At 50.2% G+C, this 18,739-nt stretch overlaps 1 protein-coding gene across 5 annotated transcripts in view; it reads left to right on the top strand.

Moving 5' to 3' along the window:
- The window catches only part of DPP6 (dipeptidyl peptidase like 6), a 953,748-nt gene that overhangs the window by 814,978 nt on the left and 120,031 nt on the right, over positions 1-18,739 (top strand). For all 5 annotated transcript variants that reach the window (XM_058723704.1, XM_058723702.1, XM_058723700.1 and 2 more), the window contains exon 8: positions 6,521-6,641. In XM_058723704.1, coding sequence (XP_058579687.1) covers positions 6,521-6,641 — 121 coding nt within the window. The remainder of the gene's footprint in view (positions 1-6,520; positions 6,642-18,739) is intronic.

Raw genomic sequence — 18,739 nt, 5'->3', positions numbered from 1 at the left:
GGCCTGGCAAGAGGAGGTTTGGATGGGAAGAGATGCTGGATGCTTCATCCTGCGGGCGCGGGGGAGGGAGGAACAGTAGAACGACACCATATGGAAAGAAGGATCTGGTCAGCTGATGTGTGTTAAAGCCGGTGTTAATATGGTCTTCCAACGAGGAGGAAGAGCCCCAGTACACCTGCTCGGCCTTCTCTTTGGAGCACTCACCACCGTGATGTGGATGGAGGGCGATGTTGATGTGAATTACGAGACCGTTTGGGACCCGACGGCCCCTCCCGATGGCGCCCTGCAGCCTGTGAGATAGGGGGACCCCAGCGTGGATATTCCCATCACATGAAAGCTCGGGGGCCTCTCTGCCCTCTACCTCCTCCATAAACAGGGATGTGCCCCAGGCTGCTGCCCTTGTCCTCTGCCACGGAGTTCGGGCCTCTTCTGTTAAAGGCCTTCTGTCTGCGTTTCTGCTCCATCCAGAAAATCCCCTGGCTCCTTCTCCTCCTCCTCCTCCTCCTCCTTCTTCTTCTTCTTCTTCTTCTTCTTCTTCTTCTTCTTTAACATCTCTGGACTTTTTAGTTTCCTTGCCTTTGATCTTGAAATATTCCACAAATTCTGCTTTCCAAAAGTTTCCTTTTTTGGTTGTGAATTAGGGAGTGATGGCCTCCTCCCACCCCGGGCTAGATCTCGTCTGTTGGGCGTCGTCTGGACCGCTCCCCACCCTCTCTAGAAGCATGGTGATGCGCTTGGAATCTGGGGCTCCCAGGTGAGCTGTGCGGGCCAGGATGCCAGCAAAACTTCCACCCTGCAAGTTCTCGTGAAATTAGTTTAAATTTATTTCATCAAAAAAGATAATCGTGTTTGATCACACACAGAGTAACGTGGCCCCCAGAGTGGAGGGAAGGGCAGCAGGGGTGCTGAGGAGACAGCACTCAGGCCCAGTTCTGTCAACTGGAGTCTTGTCAGCTGAGAAGACCGATGAACCAAGAGGAGAAACATGGGGTACGAAGGGTGTGTAGCCCGCTGTCCCTGTCTGCTCAGGTCATGTGCACAAGGAGGGAAAACTTGACATCAGTCTTTCCGCTGCAGCACCTGCCATTGAGGGAGGCTCTCACCAGCTTGCGCCCGAGACGCGCACTGATGGCCCTTTCTTCACGGCCTCTGCTGCTGAGGTCAGCGAGTCTTTAGGAGGGACAGCCAGGGCCGCATCCCTCTGGGGGCGCCTCCCCTGTGTCCCCAGGGCCCGTGGCCGCTCCTCTGTCAGCATCTCCACCAGCTGCTGTGGCCAAGTCCGGGCAGGAGCCGGAAACGAACTCTCCTCAAGTCTCTGCTGATTGGTCACTTCTGAAAAGAGCTTCCTCTCATGCCGGCATCCACCGGAAGCGCTGCCGCTGGCCCGTGGGATGTGACCATCCTGCCCCACTTCTAACCTCCCTCATCCTCTCTGCCTGACCTTCACGCTCCCTCTTTAAAACCCTCTCCACATGCAGCCACGTGCGTGTCGGTGAGCAGAGGCAGGACAGTGAGGACAGCGACGCAGGGGCTTCTGAGAGGGTGGAGCCCAGCAGAGCCTCCCAGGGTGACCGGGACTTGGGCAGACAGCAGAGGAAACAGCTCCAGGTGAGGAGGACAGAGAAGGTATTGAGGAGGGCATCAGGATCACCAGTGTGCAGGACGTGGGGACTGTCTTCTGTCCCACCAGAAAACCCCGTGTCCCCGGCGGCCACTTGTGGTGCTTGGAAACCACCACGCAAGGACCACAGAACATGCTTTGTCACCGTCCTGTGCTTTGTGTACATCTCATTACTTTGGGGGATATTTTCTAAAATTTTGTTTAGCGTTTATTCACTTTTTGAGAGACAGAGACAGAGTGTGAGCAGGGCAGGGGGCAGAGAGAGAGGGAGACACAGGATCCCAAGCAGGCTCCAGACTCCGAGCTGTCAGCACAGAGCCTGACGTGGGGCTTGAACTCACGGACTGTGAGATCATGACCTGAGCTGAAGTCGGACGCTTAACCGACTGAGCCACCCAGGCGCACCACTTTGGAGGATATTTTCTAACACTTTCTGGAAGAAAGACTCAAGGGCAGAGTTCCGTGCCTGGGATTGCAGGGCTGCGGTGGTGAGGGCGGGCTTGGCTGGCTCAGCAGCCTTTTCACTGACTAAACTCGAGTGGCCTCTGGTCCCGGAGCAGCTGTGGGGTACGGACCCGGCCGCCAACCAGGTGTCCACAGCGGGGAAGGCTATAGAGGTGGGCGGCCCCTTCACTGGAACCGATTCTAGAGCCTTGGCTGATAGGATTTAGGAGCCAGCAGGGCCTTGAGGCTGGCATAGCCCAGTGGGTCATGCAGCACTAGACCCAGGCTCCCCTGAATAAACCCAGGTAAGGGAACACCCTGTGATGGCTGCTGTATCTGCTGGCAAAATCCTGGTGACAGTGACACTGTGACCTGTATGCCATCCAGTCATGTTCTTCTGCCTGAAGAAGTGGCTGGAGGGAGAGTGAGGAGACGCTGTGGCTCAGACAGGTGTCCGTGGTCTCTGGTTCATTTCTGGTTAGAGATCACACCTTTTGTTTATTTAACAAGTCGCTATAAAGAGGCAGTGTGCTGTAGCTGCTGAGAGCACAGACCTGTTTGGGTTCCAATCCTGACTCCTCCTCGGATTCCCTGGTGACCTTGGGCATGGCGTTTCGCGACCCTGACACCACCTGGTTTGAACCCCTGCTGACCCCTGGTCAACAAGACATTGGTCAAGTTACTTACCCTCCCCGTGCTCGTGTTTGCATCCTCAAAACAAGGCTCATGCCTGTCTATAGCATTATTTTTTCAACTGAATTAATGTTTATAAAGCATTTGAAAATGCATGGCCAACATTTGCAAAAAACAATTCAAAATGAATCATAGACCCAAAACTAAGAGCGAAAACTGTAAAACCTTAGAAGAAAACAGGGGGGTAAATGCTCATGACCTTGGTTTTGGCAAAGGATTCTTAGATGGAGCACAAAAAGCACAAGCTATGAGAGGAAAAAAAAATAGGTAAATTGGACTTGATCAAAATTAAAAGCATTTATCCTTGAGGGTCTAGCTCAGATGTCACCTCCCCCGTGAAGCCTCTCCTCATCCCCCCAGACAGAATGGGTTTTTGTAATGATGACGGTGGTCATCATCGCACAACAACATTATACAACAGCAGTAGCAGATGTGCTAGCGAGCCCATCCTTTGTGCCAGGCATTGCTTTCAATTTGCCAACTCACTCTTCTTGTCCACCTGAGACTAGGTTGTTACCATCTCTAGTGACAGGAGAAACTGAGGCACACGGAAGCCAGCAATGGGCCCAGGTCACTTGGCACATCCTCTGCTCCCACAGCCTGTGCTCCGGACGCCCTTGTGGGGCCTGGAGCAGACTGAGCACTGTAGAATCTGGACTCCCGTCTGCAAACGGGAGGCCCCATGGACTGCCTCTCACCCTCGCGCCCCTGCATGTTGTCGGACCACCATAAATCCTGCAGGGGAGAGAGGCCAAGGGAGACAGTCGGGTCTTGAACCCCAGACCAGATGCCTCAACTCTATTCCATAGTTAACAGAAGGCCATTTCAGGTTTTGTGTAACAGAATGCCATGATAAAGGTGGTATTTTAGGAAAGACTGATCAGGAGGGCCAAGTAGGAGGTGAACTTGGGGAGGGGGTGACAGGAGCAGGAACACCTGTTCCCAGTGGATGTGCCAGGGAGGCACCACCCACCTCAGGCTAGGTTGTGAGAAACCCCCCGGCAAGAGGGGAGTGGCTGTGTTCACACCGCGGGGGCCAGGCCAGGGACTGTGGGGGTCGCAGGCCAGGAAGGTGAGGTGCTCCCGTGGGCATCAGGACCCGAGGTGATGGCCGGGGTGCTGAACAGAACATGGAGAGTGGAGAACTCAGCCACTCTCCCCAACACCTACCCTCCCCGTGCCACCATTCACAGAGCCACACCGCGTTCCTCGCCTCTGAGCCGAGCTCCACTGGAACATCTGAAGGAAAAGGTAAAACGTCTCCCAAGCAAAACGCACTCTTAGGTACAACTTGTTTCCTTTCATTTCCTTCCATTAAAAGTAAAACCAAGGTGATAAAAGTTTTAACATCTATCACAGCAAATTTTACTCACCCAAAATATTAATTGGCTGCAGTCTGATTTAATTCAAAAATTTATTATAGGCTTAGAATACATAAAAGAAGTTAAAATCTAGTAATACATCTTACCCTTAGGCAAACTCATAAGAACAGCTACTGAAGTTAAATTAGGATGTATACTTGTGTCTGGAAGTTTTCCAACTCGTTTCGGGATGAAGTGAATGCTGTAAGCGCCAGGAGCCCAGAGCAGAAAACTAACACTTGGTGGTCCTTTCAGATCTACCGTCAGTGAGGACCATCTGGGGAAATTGCCTTTTTTTGCATTTTCAATAAAAAAATTAGTATTTCCACCCTTTCCTGTACTCTGCAAAATACCCTCTCTCTGTGGTCTCTTAAATGACACTGACAGTATGTTTTTCTAGAATTTCGTTAAAAGCCTGAGCCTGGGTGGCTCAGTTGGTTGAGCATCCAACTCTTGATTTCAGCTCAGGTCATGATCCCAGGGTTGTGGCATTGAGGCGCGCATCAGGCTCTGCACCGAGCACGAAGCCTGCTTTAGATTCATTCTTTCCTCTCTTTCTGCCCCTCCCCCGTCTCTAAAATATAAAAGAAAAAATAAAACAAAGAAAAGAAAAGCACCAGATTTGAGTCCCGTTCCTGGTCCATCTGTAGAAGTCGGCACTTGGCCAGTTGCTACCAGTGTGTCCAAAGCCTTTCAGGCACAGAAGCGGGGATTCCTACACAAACACAGGGCAGAGCCGGTCAGCACCTCGGAGAGCGCAAATGCTTTGTCTGCAAGTCGTTACCTTAAGAGACCTTAGGTTTCTCTGGGGTCACAGGTCGTAAATTTGGCTGCAGGTTGGAATCAAGTGGGATGTTTTCTAAAAATCCTGATGCCTGGCTCTCAGCCCTCGATACTGATAGTGGGCTGGGCTGATGGACTAGGCAGTGGGGTTTCTAAGAGCTCTCTGGATCATTCTTGGGGGCCATCAGCATTCAGGAACCACAGACCCAGACCATCCTCTTCTCCGCAACTGGGTCACCACCACCCAGCGGGTCAGGAACAACTTTGCTTCGTGTCACCCCTTCGCCTAGACCTTGGTTCACTCAATGCCGTCAGCGGCTGTCTCCTGGCTGGTGTCCCCCACTGTCCCCTTGTCAGCACCCTCAGATGACCAGGCCAGCCACACTGTCCCCCATTCACAGTCTCGCTTCCTTCTCGTCGCCAGAAAACTCTCATCTGACTGTGATGCTCCCCTTCTCAGGCCACCATCAAGGACTTCCTGCTGCTGGTGGGGCACCTGCCCTCCCCTGGCCACCCCCCCGCCGCCACCATGCCCCTGACAGGACAGCCTGCAGGAGCCTCTGTTCACCTCCACCAATACCCTGTGCCCACTTTGTCTCTGCTTTCACACTGTTTCTTCTCTGTAACCAGCTTCTCATCTCTGTGCTGTCTTCACTGAGGCCTCAGCGTGAGCAGCACTTTCTCGAAACCCTATCACTTGCCGTAGCCCTTGAGGACTCTGTGCTGAGTGAAAGACAGATATTGTATGATTCCATTTACGTGCGGTGCTTAGAGTCTCCAGATTAGTGGAGACAGACGTGGAACGGGGTATGGGGGGCTGGGGAGGGATGGGGACTAGGGTTTCATGGGGACAGAGTTTCAGTTTGGGAAGATGGAAAGTTCTGGAAATGGTGGTGGCGATGGAGGCACGACAGTGTGAATGTACTTAATGCCACAGGACCGGACACTCAAACACAGTCATGGTGGCAAATTTTGTGTTAGATGTATTTTTCTGCGATAAAAAATGTTTTGCCCATCACTTTCTCAGTGAATCCTTTGGCCTAAGTTAGGGATTCCTGTTACACGTCCCCAGAGCTGCACCTGCACCCTCAGAACATTTTCCTGGTAAAGTTTGTCTTCTTTACCAGACTCTAAGTAGAATAAAAGCCATTCTACATCCCACCCGATTAATCACCGCGCCTCCTGTGATTGGCACAGAAAAGGCACCACTAAATAATTTTTTAATGAATAGTGAATGAATAAATGCCAGATTTCCAGTTTTTCAGCTCACCGATCTTAATTGCTAGGAAAAATACAATAGCTGAAATAGTCAACACATTTGACGTGCAAGTGCCTAAAGTATCAGACCACAAACTGTTCACACTGTGGAAAGTGATGGCACAGGATGAACGTACCTAAAGATGGCATAGGGCGAACTGTGTGAAGTCTGGAGTCTCTGATTAACCAGAAATGCACATGATACATGCGTGAGCCCTACCTGATCCTGACGCTGCCTTTGTCCCATCAAATAAATGCACCAGGCAGATGCAGACCACATCCCCAACTTCTGATTTCTTACGAGTACCCTATTTATAACCACTTCATTGGTTAACACTGTGTTTTCTCTCTTCCCAATTAGATATTTATCTTTGAAAACAACATCTACTACTGCGCACACGTCGGGAAGCAGGCCATTCGTGTGGTGTCTACTGGGAAGGAAGGCGTGATCTACAACGGTCTCAGTGACTGGCTGTACGAAGGTGAGTCGCACCGGGTGGGGCAGACGTGGGGGTCTGGGGTCCCGCTCCTGCTATGCTGGTGGGGGGGTGGTGGTTTCCTTCCACTTCAGCTGAAAATTAGCGTCCAGTTTCTTAAAGTTCTGCTAAATTAAAAAGACAGTGTTGGAGCTTCAGGGAGCATCATGCTGTCAGGGTTGAGCCCTCACCTGGTAGCCAGGTGTGGAGGGCTTTCCAGAACCCAAGCTCCTCGCCGAAGGGGAAGGGGGCACTCTCCTGGGAGGTGTGCAAATGCAAAGGTTTCTGGACCCCCTCCCAAGCGGTGGGATGCCTTGTCTTGCCTGGGGAGGGAAAGCTGGAAAAGAAGTAACGGGTGAAGCTTTCCAGAGAAGCCAGTGCAGGTGGTTTGCTGTTCTGAGTGCATCCACCTTGTTGGACATTTCCCACCACTGGTTTTCTTCTGGCGCCAGAGGACTCCAACTGAATGCATTATTAAATAACTAAAAATCTGAGCGGGAAGCTCTTCTTAAACATTTATAGTCCGTCTCCGTGCTAATGAGACTTTCGTCGTAACAACAACGATTATGTATCGATTGCTAGTACGTTCTGGTCACTGTTCTGAGCACTTTCTTACCTGTTACCTCACTTAACCACCTGTCTGTCTCAGCTCGGGCTGCAGAACACTGTGGATGGGGGTGGGTGTGAACAACAAGCATGTTTCTCACCGTTCTGGAGGCTGGAAGTCCAGGATCAGGGTGCCGGCCAATCTGGTGTCTGATGAAGAGCCCCCTCCGCACTCATAGATGCTGTCTTCTCACTGTGCCCACACATGGCAGAGAGAGGGGAACAGACAGATGTGGTCTCCTCATCCCCTTAGAAGGGCCCTAATCCCATCAGGGGGGCTCCCCCCTCATGACCTCATCACCTCTCGAAGGCCCCACCTCCCAACACCATCATGCTGGGGATTTAGGCTTCAACGTGAGTTTCAGGGGACGCAAACATTCAGCCCATTGTGCCCTCACAACAACATTCTGATGGGAGCCGTATCATTCACACTTCCCACATGATGTAAGGAGAGCTTAAGTGATCAGCCCAGGTTCACACAAAGTTAAGGAACAGGTACCGGGGAGTATCACCGTTCAAGTCCAGGACAATTCCCTTTCCATAAATCCAGGTATGGATCTGGATGCTTACGCACTGGCATTGGGCTGATGAACAGCTATGTGTTCTGAGCCTACCTGCCTGAGACCATGTGGTCACAGTGACAATTCACCATGCTAGGCTGGGTCAAGGGGTGATCAAGGGATGCCCTGGGCATTACGAAGCCCAGGAAATACCATTTTTCCTCAGTGCTATGCACTACTCAAGCCAGGATCCTGTACTGCGAGGCTTTACGCACCCTGGAGCAGAAAGCAGCTGGATATGTAAGCTTCATGTCACTCATCGTAATCTCACTGAGCTCTCTGAAGCATAAAGTTCTAAGACTTGATTTCTAAGTTAAAAAAAAAAAAATTAAGGGGCACCTGGGTAGCTCAGCCAGTTCAGTGTCTGACTCTTGATTTCAGCTCAGGTCATGATCTCACAGTCATGGGATTGAGCCCTACATAGGGCTCTGTGCTGACAGCACGGAGCCTGATTGGGATTCTCTCTCTGCCCCTCCCCCACTCATGCAGACATCCACGCTGTCTCTCAAAATAAATAAATAAATAAACATTTTTTAAAATAAGCTGAGATATACGTTGTATACAACAAAATGCACAATCATAAGGACACGCTTAGATGAGTTTGACAGATGTATATACTATGCACCCTGGTCAAGACATGGAGAATTCCATCCTTCCAGAATGTTCTCCCCCGAGTGGTCCATCCTCTCCACCCACATCTCCTTTCTCGAGGCCATGACCATCCTGATTTCTGTGCAGCCTGTTTTCCAGCCGGCATGCCAGAACGTGGGTGCCCATCGAGGCTGTCCTCCCCAGTGCAGTCATCCCTCTGGGATGGTTCACTCTAATGTGGATGGTGAGGCTCAGAGTGTTCCAGATTGCACTCAGGATTCTGGCTTTTGAGTTGCTTCCTGGGCCCCGGGAGAGGAAACCTTGAGGTTTTATTGTCACGTCATCCTTGGCCACCTCACATGAGGGTGTCACTGGAATGAAGAGGGAGCCAGTGCCCACTATAGGTATGTTTTGTGTGCACAACCTGCCCCATGAGTGTCAGGCCCCAAGGTCCAGAGAGGTCAGTGCAGTAGCAACCCAGAGGTGCCCCAAAAAGAAAAGGTCCTGGAGTCCTGGCTATAAGAGCCTACATGGCTCAGGACTAATCTCCTTTAAAAAAAAAAATCCATAACCAGAAGATTTAAAATATCTTTTTTAGTATCTTCCTAATAAAATAAAAAGCTCATTGCTTGGCAATTCAAGTTAAGCTTTTGCTTTAGCAAATCCATTGAAAGGAAATTTTTCTTCAAGGCATTTACACGAAATTGTGTTGGTGTGATAACAGAGCCCCAAATATTTTAAATCAATCACAGCTGATGTGGCAGCTTAAGCTACTTAGTGTTGTTCCCTGGAAGGTTCTATGTGCTGATGCTTGCGTTTCTGACGTGTGGGGGCCTGAGAGCCCCGGGGAATCTTGGTTCAAGTTTGAATAATGGGTAAACTTTCAAGACTGTCCTTTTTCTAAATCTGTGACTTAACTGTTTCACTTCTGGATGCTTCCTTTAAAAAAAATAAAATAAAAACATATACAGGCGGGGGGGACACACCCTAAAATAGTGTCTGCAGAGGGCCTGACGTGCCTGGCGACATTAGCTCTGAGAAGAATCTAGGCTGTGTCTGTGGGAAGCAACCTTACAGTCTGTGGGCTTGTTGGCAGCAAAATGCAGTATCGATTTGATTCGCTTTGTGTCCCGAGAGGAGTCTTAAACACATTGGACATTTCAGGATATTGACGGCTGAGGGAGAGAGACGAGGCGGGAGACATGAGGGCTGCCAGGAGACTGCACTGCTTGTCCGAAGGTGTGCACTCTCTCCATGGAAGGTCTGGGCCAGTTGACTGAAGCAACCTTCACGCTAGGAACTCGGCACCGTGTGCCCCCTTGACTCACTGGAGTCCTCAGCCCATGGCGGCCACAGACTAGTTTTGATCAGCGAAATGCAACCTGTGTTTTGTTGTTCTGGGCAAATGCCGTGCAGTCACACAGAATTTTGATTTTAACATAAGATTGAAAATGGCTCGATAGTGCCCTACGGCCGCCTTAAGGTTTAGTAACGTTGGTTATCTAGAAACGGAAATTAAGATCTCACTGGACCTTTCTGAGAACTCCAGTCCAGGGACCTGTGAAGAAGTCACACTTTCAGGCAAGTCCATATTATTGTTAACACTGTCTTCACTTCCGCCGTCACCAGCAGACGTGTGTGGTATGGTGGTGCAGCCCAGAACTTTGGGCATGTGATTTCCCAATAACGGGACTTTAAGTCATTACGTTTCCCCTGAACTGCGAGACATCCACACCCCTACTGCCACAGTGGTCATACGCATACTCCAAAATAACACCGTCAGTCAGTGCTATGTCCTTATCATGAAATGGCTTATACCCCATCGGGAAGCTAGGATGTGTTGGGGTCATCTGAGAACCAAGTCTTCCCCCCATAGAGAAGTCCTTGTCTCCTCAACCCCTCTGAGACAGCGGTGGGCATGAGAGGGAGCAGTGAACTTGGGGCACAGGCTGGAATCACTGGGCTGGAATGGTAGGCAGAGTTGAGAAAGTGGCCTGAAGGGTATTTATTTAATATGTGGTTTGGTATGGATGAAATCCCAGGTCTGAGTTTTCATCTGAACTAGTCCAGAGCCCAAAGGTACTTGGAAGATGTGGTCAGATCCGAGGACCCTGCTTGGCCGGGCAGCCTGGCCCCGTGCAATGAGCGGGAAGAGTGTTTAATAAGCCCTCAGCCAGCTTCCCTTGTGCCCACTCCTCTTGCTTGGTTTTAGGACTCATGTGCCAGGCAGTGCTTAAGCGACAGTGACCAGAGGGAAAAGCCCATGCAGACAGCCACACCTTCCCTGTGCCCATGCCCGGTGCTCCCTGTTGTCCCCTGTCCTCCCATTTCCTATAGCTTCTGTGGTTCCCAGGCACCGCCTCCTCCCCAGAGTCACGGTCCTCATGGCACTCTGTCCTTTATCCACCTACCGGGGAGCCCTTGGATCCCTCTCCACTGAGCCCTGTGCTGACGGCTAGTGTCCACACGGGGGCTGGTGTCGAGGAGAGGGGCATGTGGCCAGGCTGGCCAAAGAGGCTCCCTTCCCAGAGTACATCCCAAGTTCGAGCTTGGAATGCTCTAGAAACACTGTTCACACTGTGGTCAGGCTTGCTGTGAAACAAGGCTAGAGCTTTGCTAGGCTGGCTCATTCAGTGCTGCCCATTTAATGCCCAAGCCTGGTCACGTGGTCCTCACCTGCCATAGTGAAACTTGTGTCTGGAGACTGCAAATCTAGGACAAGACTCAGACCTGTTTTGTAGGTCTTGACACTGTTTCCTAGACCATCCTTTATGGGGTCGGCACTCATGTCCTGGCAGCTTTTTATCTCAGTGAGGTGCTCTGAGAGAAATCAACAAAAGGTCCTGTGGGCCCCAGATGGATAAATCAGAGTTTAATGATTCATGTTTTTGGTGTAGTTCCATGTCTTACGGTTTTTATTACTCGAAGAGGCAGGATGTCAACAGGGGAATGGCTTTCGTGGGAACAGACGTCATTGTGACAAGGGCACGTATGGAGATCCGTGGGGTGATTTTGACGGTGTGCACTTTCCATAGGAGAAGGTCTCTTCCTTGTTCATCCAGATCGCGCCTCACTTTCTCAGTTCTATGAAAGCAAAACGAAGCCATCAAGTAATATTTACCTTGGAGCATGCGCCATGACGTCAGTTGAAACTCACGGTTTATTAAATACCTGGTGAGCCAGAATGTCTGCTGCATTCTGTGTCGATGTTCAGTGTGTCCAGCGCCCGCCCGGAGCCAATTGGGACCGCCATGACAGTCAGTCTAGCGCATGGCCCTGGCCTTGGACTGTGAAAAGTAGCTGGGGGAATGTATCACACAACATCTTTTTATCGGTAAGAAGGTGTTTCCAATGCCTCTTAAGCTATTGTTTCGACTTCCTGACCTACATTTAGATAATGATATTTTGCAGTGCTTCTGGGGCCACTCCAATGAGCAGATTCTTGACCAGATTCCTTATTATGAACTGTCTCTGAAGTACCTGGTTAGGGCACTTCAGGTGCCAGCAAACCACCCCAGTAGTAGATCGAAGTGAATTTATGCACCCATCAGGCGTCATTCCAACTGGACTGATCGTTTTAAAATAAGTTACATGGCCATTCATTCAATGGACTTGGAATTGTGTTCAAGTCTGTTGTGTTATTCTTCAAGCCATAGATGTGTAGTTCTTTGGACTTAGTGTCGGTTACTTCTCTGGTCTTCATGATGGGACATCTTTGGTTAGACCAGGAAATCTCCGTCTGTAAACTGCCACATGCTTGTGACCGGCTTTACAAAGCCATCCCGTGAGGGTAGCGGAGCTGTGGTTAAGAGCGGGTTTTTTTGCGGTGACTGTGCCTGCATTTGAACACTGGCTTCACCACTTAGAAGCTCCGTGAACCTGGATGAGTGTTTAACTCCTTGTGCCTCTGTTTTTCTTGTCTGCAAAGCAAGGACAGCAGCAATCCATGGTCCCTAAGGTCATAAAGGAAATTGAGTAAAAGCTGATGCCGTTCTCAGCACAGCACCCACGCCGGGAAGTACCACTGGTAAACCCACTGTCACTTTACCTTGTGATTTCCCCAAACAGGAAACACAGCAGGTGCTCCCTCACTTCTTCATCCAGCATTGTGAAGAGTCAGGAGCATCAATGTGTAGCTAACTTTTCCCCAACATCAGTTTTGAAAACTATGAAACTCTCTGCTCGTAAATTATTATCTATAATATCTTTACATAGTTCCAAATCAACCTGGAAAGGATATCTGTATAGACATGAACATGTCTTCAGCAACCTTCTCTCTTCCTTTAGAATCCCAAGCTGGATTCCCATCCCTCACTCTTCCCTGGCACCTGCCACAGAGACAGCACCACAGTCTTCTGACTTGATAAAAATCACGCTTCATGAGGGGCGTCCGGGTGGCTCAGGGGGTTAAGCATCTGATTTCAGCTCAGGTCACGATCTCATGGTTTCATGAGTTCAAGCCCCGCATTGGGCTCTGTGCTGACAGTACAGAGCCTGCTTGGTATTCTCTCTCCCTCTCTCTCTCTCTCTCTCTCTCTCTCTCTCTCCCTCTCTCTCTGCTCCTACCCTGCCTGCACTCTCTCTCTCTCAAAATAAGTAAACAAACTTTTTAAAAAAATCACACCTCATGAACACTTGTAGAAATTAAATATTTTAAAAAAATTATGTTCCACTTCATCTGTGACTTCTAAGGGAAAATATAGCATGGAAGTAATGAGGAAAATATCTAAAATGTAAGCTTAATGCACTCAGTGTTCAGTGTAACAAAAATGAGCATTTTTCCTGCCTAGCCCTAGTCTCCAGCCCCATAAAGTATTAATGACCCTGACTTGGATAGCATGTAAGTGTTACCAGTAGAGAAAAGCTACACCTGTTCACTACTCATTCGACTGTGACATAGGTACAGATGAGGTTCGTTCTGTCCACACTGTCCTCATCTGTGAACAGACGCCTTCAGGTTTCCAGATTCTGGATGTTGGTCCACAGCAGGGAACCGTGATGTCAGGCATGTGGGGGAGACTGAGACGGCCAGTCTACATCCGCTGGCTGTCCAGGGCCTTCTTGCCCACCGGGCTGGTCTGAGCACCTCTGTGCCCCTCAGATCCCATCCTACCTCCTGCCAGCATGTCTCCCATACACGTGATTCTCCCCTGTCCTCATGGTGCTGCCTCAGACACAGGCAAATTCAGACACAGGCATTCTAGAAACCGTCTGGAGGATGTCAGCTTCCCAAGGAAGTCAGCTGGTCTCCCCTCCTTCACGGTCGGTCATCGGGATTTCAAACATCTCTCCACAGATACGACAACCTGATGATCCAAGAACCACAGTAACCGTGAACCTCATTTTAATTATAAGTTTCACTGTTTATCCCTAGAGATGAAGGAAGTGAGGGTAACACTGGGGACATGGGCGACCCTCTTACCTGGAGTGGAAGGCTGCAGGATCGCAGCTGCCCAGGACCCCCCCCCCCCGGTCAATGCGAGTCGGGGTTACCCACTGAAGGAATAAGACAGGAATGTCTGACTTCCACTGGGTGCCTCCTGCATGCCGTGCCCCATGAAGAAACTCACTGAATCCCCGTATGAAGCCCGTGAAGAAAGCACTACATTAGTCACAGCTGTGGAAAGTTGGCCTTACCAACCTGCAGGGACTCTCCTGAGGTCACACAGCCAGTAAGGGGCTCCAAATCCAACCCCCCAACCACATGCCTCTTGTGGTACTTTTTACATTCTATTTTTTGCATATGCAAATAGCCTTGAATCGCTGCTCGGGTTATGAGCCGACCATCACCTTGGTGTCAGCTGCTCCAGCCAGCAGCCCTTAGCGTAGCTGGCTCTGTGCAGGGCCTTCCTCAGAGTACGGACTTACCAGCCCAGCGGGCCTGAGTTTGAGTCCCCACTCTGCCCCCTCAGCCACCAGGTGCCTTGCGTAAGTCACGTATCTTTGTACCTTCCTCAAAGGATTATCATGAATGCCTATTAAATGAATGTTTCCATGAAAGCAGAGGCAGAATAAGGTAGCACCACGTGAGAAAGCTAACACCTAATACGTGTTATTATTTACGAGCACGTGGATGTGAGATGCTCCATAAAGATAAACCCCCTGCCTGCCTGTCCTGCTGTCTGCGGCTGCTGATGTCTCGGGTGTGGCAAATCTCAGATGCCAATGTGCCCAGCATAGAAGGTGTCTACCACGGACAGAAGTATTTTTAATGGAGAAGTCAGATCTGCACACCTCCAAGCACAGCGTCTCCACAGCCCACAGCAGAGCTCAGGTGGGCACCGAGGCTATGCAGCCCGGTTGGGGATTTCTCCCGAGAGACGGGGACCTCCTTGCTCCTAATCTTCCTCTTCTGGACTCCTTGTTTCCTGTATGGATGTTCACCACCCTCCCGATCACCATGGTGACTAGTTACTTTGGTGTTTAATTAATGTAATAGGTTACTACACCTGTACCCTGGAACACGCAGCCAAGAGCTGCGATCTGAATATGCAGTAGATGGACAGTTGGCGGCAGACCGAGGGAGTTACCCTGGACGGTCTGGGAGTATTCTTTGATTATGTGGCCGAAGTCGAGGTGAGGCAGCAATGCACACTGAAGAAGGAACAACACTCTCCTTCCAGAATGTCTGGATGGTGGCCCGAGCCATGTGGGATGGCGGCCAGGGACCTGTGAGGCGAACACAGCGTCCGTGTGAGAGAACAGTAGAAGTCTGATCTGGAGTGTGCCTTGCAATTCTGTGCTAAGCCAGAGCTCGTGGCTCATGCCTGGCAGCTTAGCTCTCTCTGCTCCCCAAAGCTTAGCTCTCTGCTCCCCAAACTTAAGTCCTGTCAGGTGGGGCAGGAAGGAGCCAAGAGAGGCCAAGTCAGTCTGTGAATAACAAAACGCACAAGCAAAGAAAACCAAATACCACCTCTGGAATTCACACCAACACATAGACTCTCTCGCCATGATCGCACATGCCCCTAGATTGGAGTGGGACTGGGGTGGGGGCCCTGGTCCCCACAGTCACCAGGGTCCCAGGCTGCTGGGGCTGCCCTCTTCCCAGCCTGGAGATGACACCAGCGGGCACCTCTGTTCACAATTTATTGTCCATAACTCGCCAGCAGGGCCCAGGGAGTACCATGCCAGCAACCTCAGAGCAGGGAGAACCAGACAAAGCAACATTAAAGGTTCCACATCTGGGCTGCGCTCTTGCAAATGGCAGACCTCAAATCTGGGCACCAGAGCAGACGAGGAATTAGCTGCAGGGATGTTGGGATCTCTTAGAATCAATGAGAGGGTTAGAGGACCAGATTCAGAAAACAGCCAGAGATCAACGGCAGCAAAGGGGATCCCACAGGGCCAATCGAGTTAGAATGGACGCTGGGAGGTGGGGGACGTGGGAGGAGGGCAGTGGGGAGGGGTGCCCTGCCTGCCAGAGCACACGTGGTGTTAGTGAATTGCTAAAAGGAGAAATGCCACGTTCCTCACGCCGGACCATCCATATACCACTAAGGCAGGATATTCCCAGAAGCAGCTGGGGTCTGTAACTTTTTACCATTGCAAACTCACCACGTTGCATACTAATGGCAGATAGCTGAGAGGACTGATCAGAATCACTATCCTGCGTGATTGCTTCCATGGGAAGGTTGATAAATATCATTCGCCACCTTGCAGGTCAGCTCCGTTCCTCCCGGTGTCTCCGCGGAGTCCGTGAATTAGTGCGCGTGGTTCCCATGACCATCTCTTGACTGCAGGGGAGAGACCAGGATGGTTGGGGCCCGTCTAAGCCTGGCCATTGTGCGGCACAGAAACAAGTTAACTGCAAACCTCAGGTTCTCAGAACCAGAAGCTAAGACTTTGTTCATAAAGGCAGCATAGGCTTTGTTAGCGTCGTGGAAAGATGACTGACGATTTGAATTCCACACGGGGACATGATTGGCTTGAACTTGTGAAATGGGAAATAAGAGAAGTCGAAGGGGGAAACGTTCTCTCAAGATAGGGGAAGAATTCCCACTGGTCTTGAGAAATCTGGCTGACAATGACCAAATCCTGAGAGATTTTGATAAATAATGTACGCTGTTCAGTGGTTGAATTTTTAAAGCTTTTTAATTATGCATTGATTGCGAGATTAAGACAAGCACACCTCCATCTTTTTGTTACAGAGGCTTAATGAAATTTGAGTGTTTGTGGCTAAAATCCTTTCATGCCCTTGGGAACTGCAACTCATTTTAGTCTTTTGGTGTTCTTACATCGCTAGGACATTAGACGCTTTACCCTAGTATTGAGAGTTTGTTAACACAGTTCTATGAAAACTTGAAGGAAGACCTATTGGGCTCCATGCCGTGTGTACTTGAAACAGTTTCATCTGAGACTCAGACACCCCACCCAAGCCTTTCCATCTATCCATCAGACCTGCTTCCCTAACCTCTTCGGACCATATTTTCTTTTCCCTGTTCTGAAAATATTGTTGGGATGAAACGGTTAACTCCACACTCCCTTCTGTCAGTAACGTTTCCATATTTAAATATCAGTGCTATAAACACATAAGATGGCATAAACTCTGTATTGAAGCCAGATGACTTCAATGAATGAATGAATGAAATACTCACCTGCCCTCCCAGGTACTTAGTGGGTGTGCTGGAGCAAAGATCCCCAGTCATCAACAGTGGAGACAGAGCTCAGGCATGTCTCCGTCTCCTTTTCCCTTCCCCTCTCCCACACACGCAGGGCACTTGTGCAGTAGGAAAAGCTCATCAGGTGATTCTGATACCACTTCTCCCTACCCTCTGGTGAAACTATCTGCTCTAAAGGAATCAGCTCGCTTTTCTTTCTTTTACCCCTGTTTTCCTTGCTTTCTATAAAATTTGCACGATTAGTATAACTTTTTTGTTATAGAGCTGCTTTGCTTTTTTGGATAAGAGCTGCTAAGAGCTCTTTGCTAAGAGCTGCACTTGGGAAGGTACAGGGGGGTGAAATGGCTGTTCAGCTTCTCCACGGGGGGGGGGGGCAATCTGAACTTGGAGTCATGGAGAAGACCGGTTCTAGGACGAGTGAACAGAAGCATTGGACTTAAGGAGTCAGGTTCAGGTTGATTCACATTCTTGTTCATCTTCCTGACCCTGGAAGAGGGTGTCCCGGGAAGGTCAAGCAGAGGGAAGTCACTGCAATTGTGTTGGGTTGTCCTGAAGCGTTTCCTGCGTCGGGCAGAGGTCAGACATGCAGGCCTGATGTCTCCAACGGCACGAGCTTGTGACTCTGAGCCCCAAGCACACCCCAGAGCCCCGGGGCCCAGCAGTCCTCAGGGAGACAGTGTCTGCTCCCTCTCGGCTCAGGCTGGTAGATCAGCATACATTCCACACAAGGCCACGCATTGTGCATTCAATGGAAGGTGGACACCTCAGCCTGGGAACTACTGGGTGCTGGCTGTCCCCAAAGAGGATGTGACCTTCCAGCTCTTAATGGAAAAAATAATGCATTCAGCATGTTGTTCTTTTTACAGAAACAAGGGCATCTGGCACTTGCTTTATTAAAAGAAAACCCAACCCCTTGCGTGGACACTAAACCTGTGAAATGTTGGGATTTTAAATAGATGTTCCTGGGAAGGCGCCCAGCCAGGAGGCTGCCGTGTCACTTCCTGGAGGAATCACATTCTGCCCAGCCCTCAGGACAAAACCGCCTGACCCCTGAAGGTTTGGGATCAACTCTTTCTCTGCTCCACACCGTTACCCTTTGGGTTCTTTTATGTGTTCAGCTCAGACTGTCTTAATCACACCGTGGCTTCCCTTTCTCCCCATCACATGGTTTCCATTAAAGGTCAGCTTGTCCCCAGCTCCAGGTGGTTACCGCTCTAATCCTTGTGCCCGTGTCTCCAGACCGGTGTGAGGACGGTGAGGAATTTGCACGTAACAAGTCCATTCCCTAAGGAGGATGTTCCAAGACTTAGTAATGGCACACGTGCCCCTCATTTATTCAGGAGTTGCACACCAAGCCTCTGCTATGCCCCCAGCATGGCTTAGTCACTGCGAGAACACAGAGCCCAATATGGCGTGGGCCTTTATGAAGTGCAAGGAGAGGAGGAGAGGAGGGAGGTGCGTGATTTGGACCCTCCCTTCATGGGATCGACATATGGCGGCTGCCTGGGAAGCGGGGACTATCCTGTGCAACAGCCCGTATTCGCATCACCGGGTGTGCGTTCATGCGTTTATCCTGCGCCAGATCCCCCCTCCCCCAGGGTCCTCTTAGCAAACAAAGATGCTTTATGATCCGGATCTGCCTGCAAGACGTTTATGTAATGCAAGGTGGTATTTAGTCAAATCCTAATTATGTGAGGCAAGTCTTCCGTACAATGTAGACACTTTCGGC

This window comes from Neofelis nebulosa, chromosome 4 (genome assembly GCF_028018385.1).
Source record: "Neofelis nebulosa isolate mNeoNeb1 chromosome 4, mNeoNeb1.pri, whole genome shotgun sequence".
NCBI classification, from domain to species: domain Eukaryota; kingdom Metazoa; phylum Chordata; class Mammalia; order Carnivora; family Felidae; genus Neofelis; species Neofelis nebulosa.
Note: the sequence above shows the minus strand (reverse complement) of the source record. Positions and strands in the feature narration are given on the sequence as shown.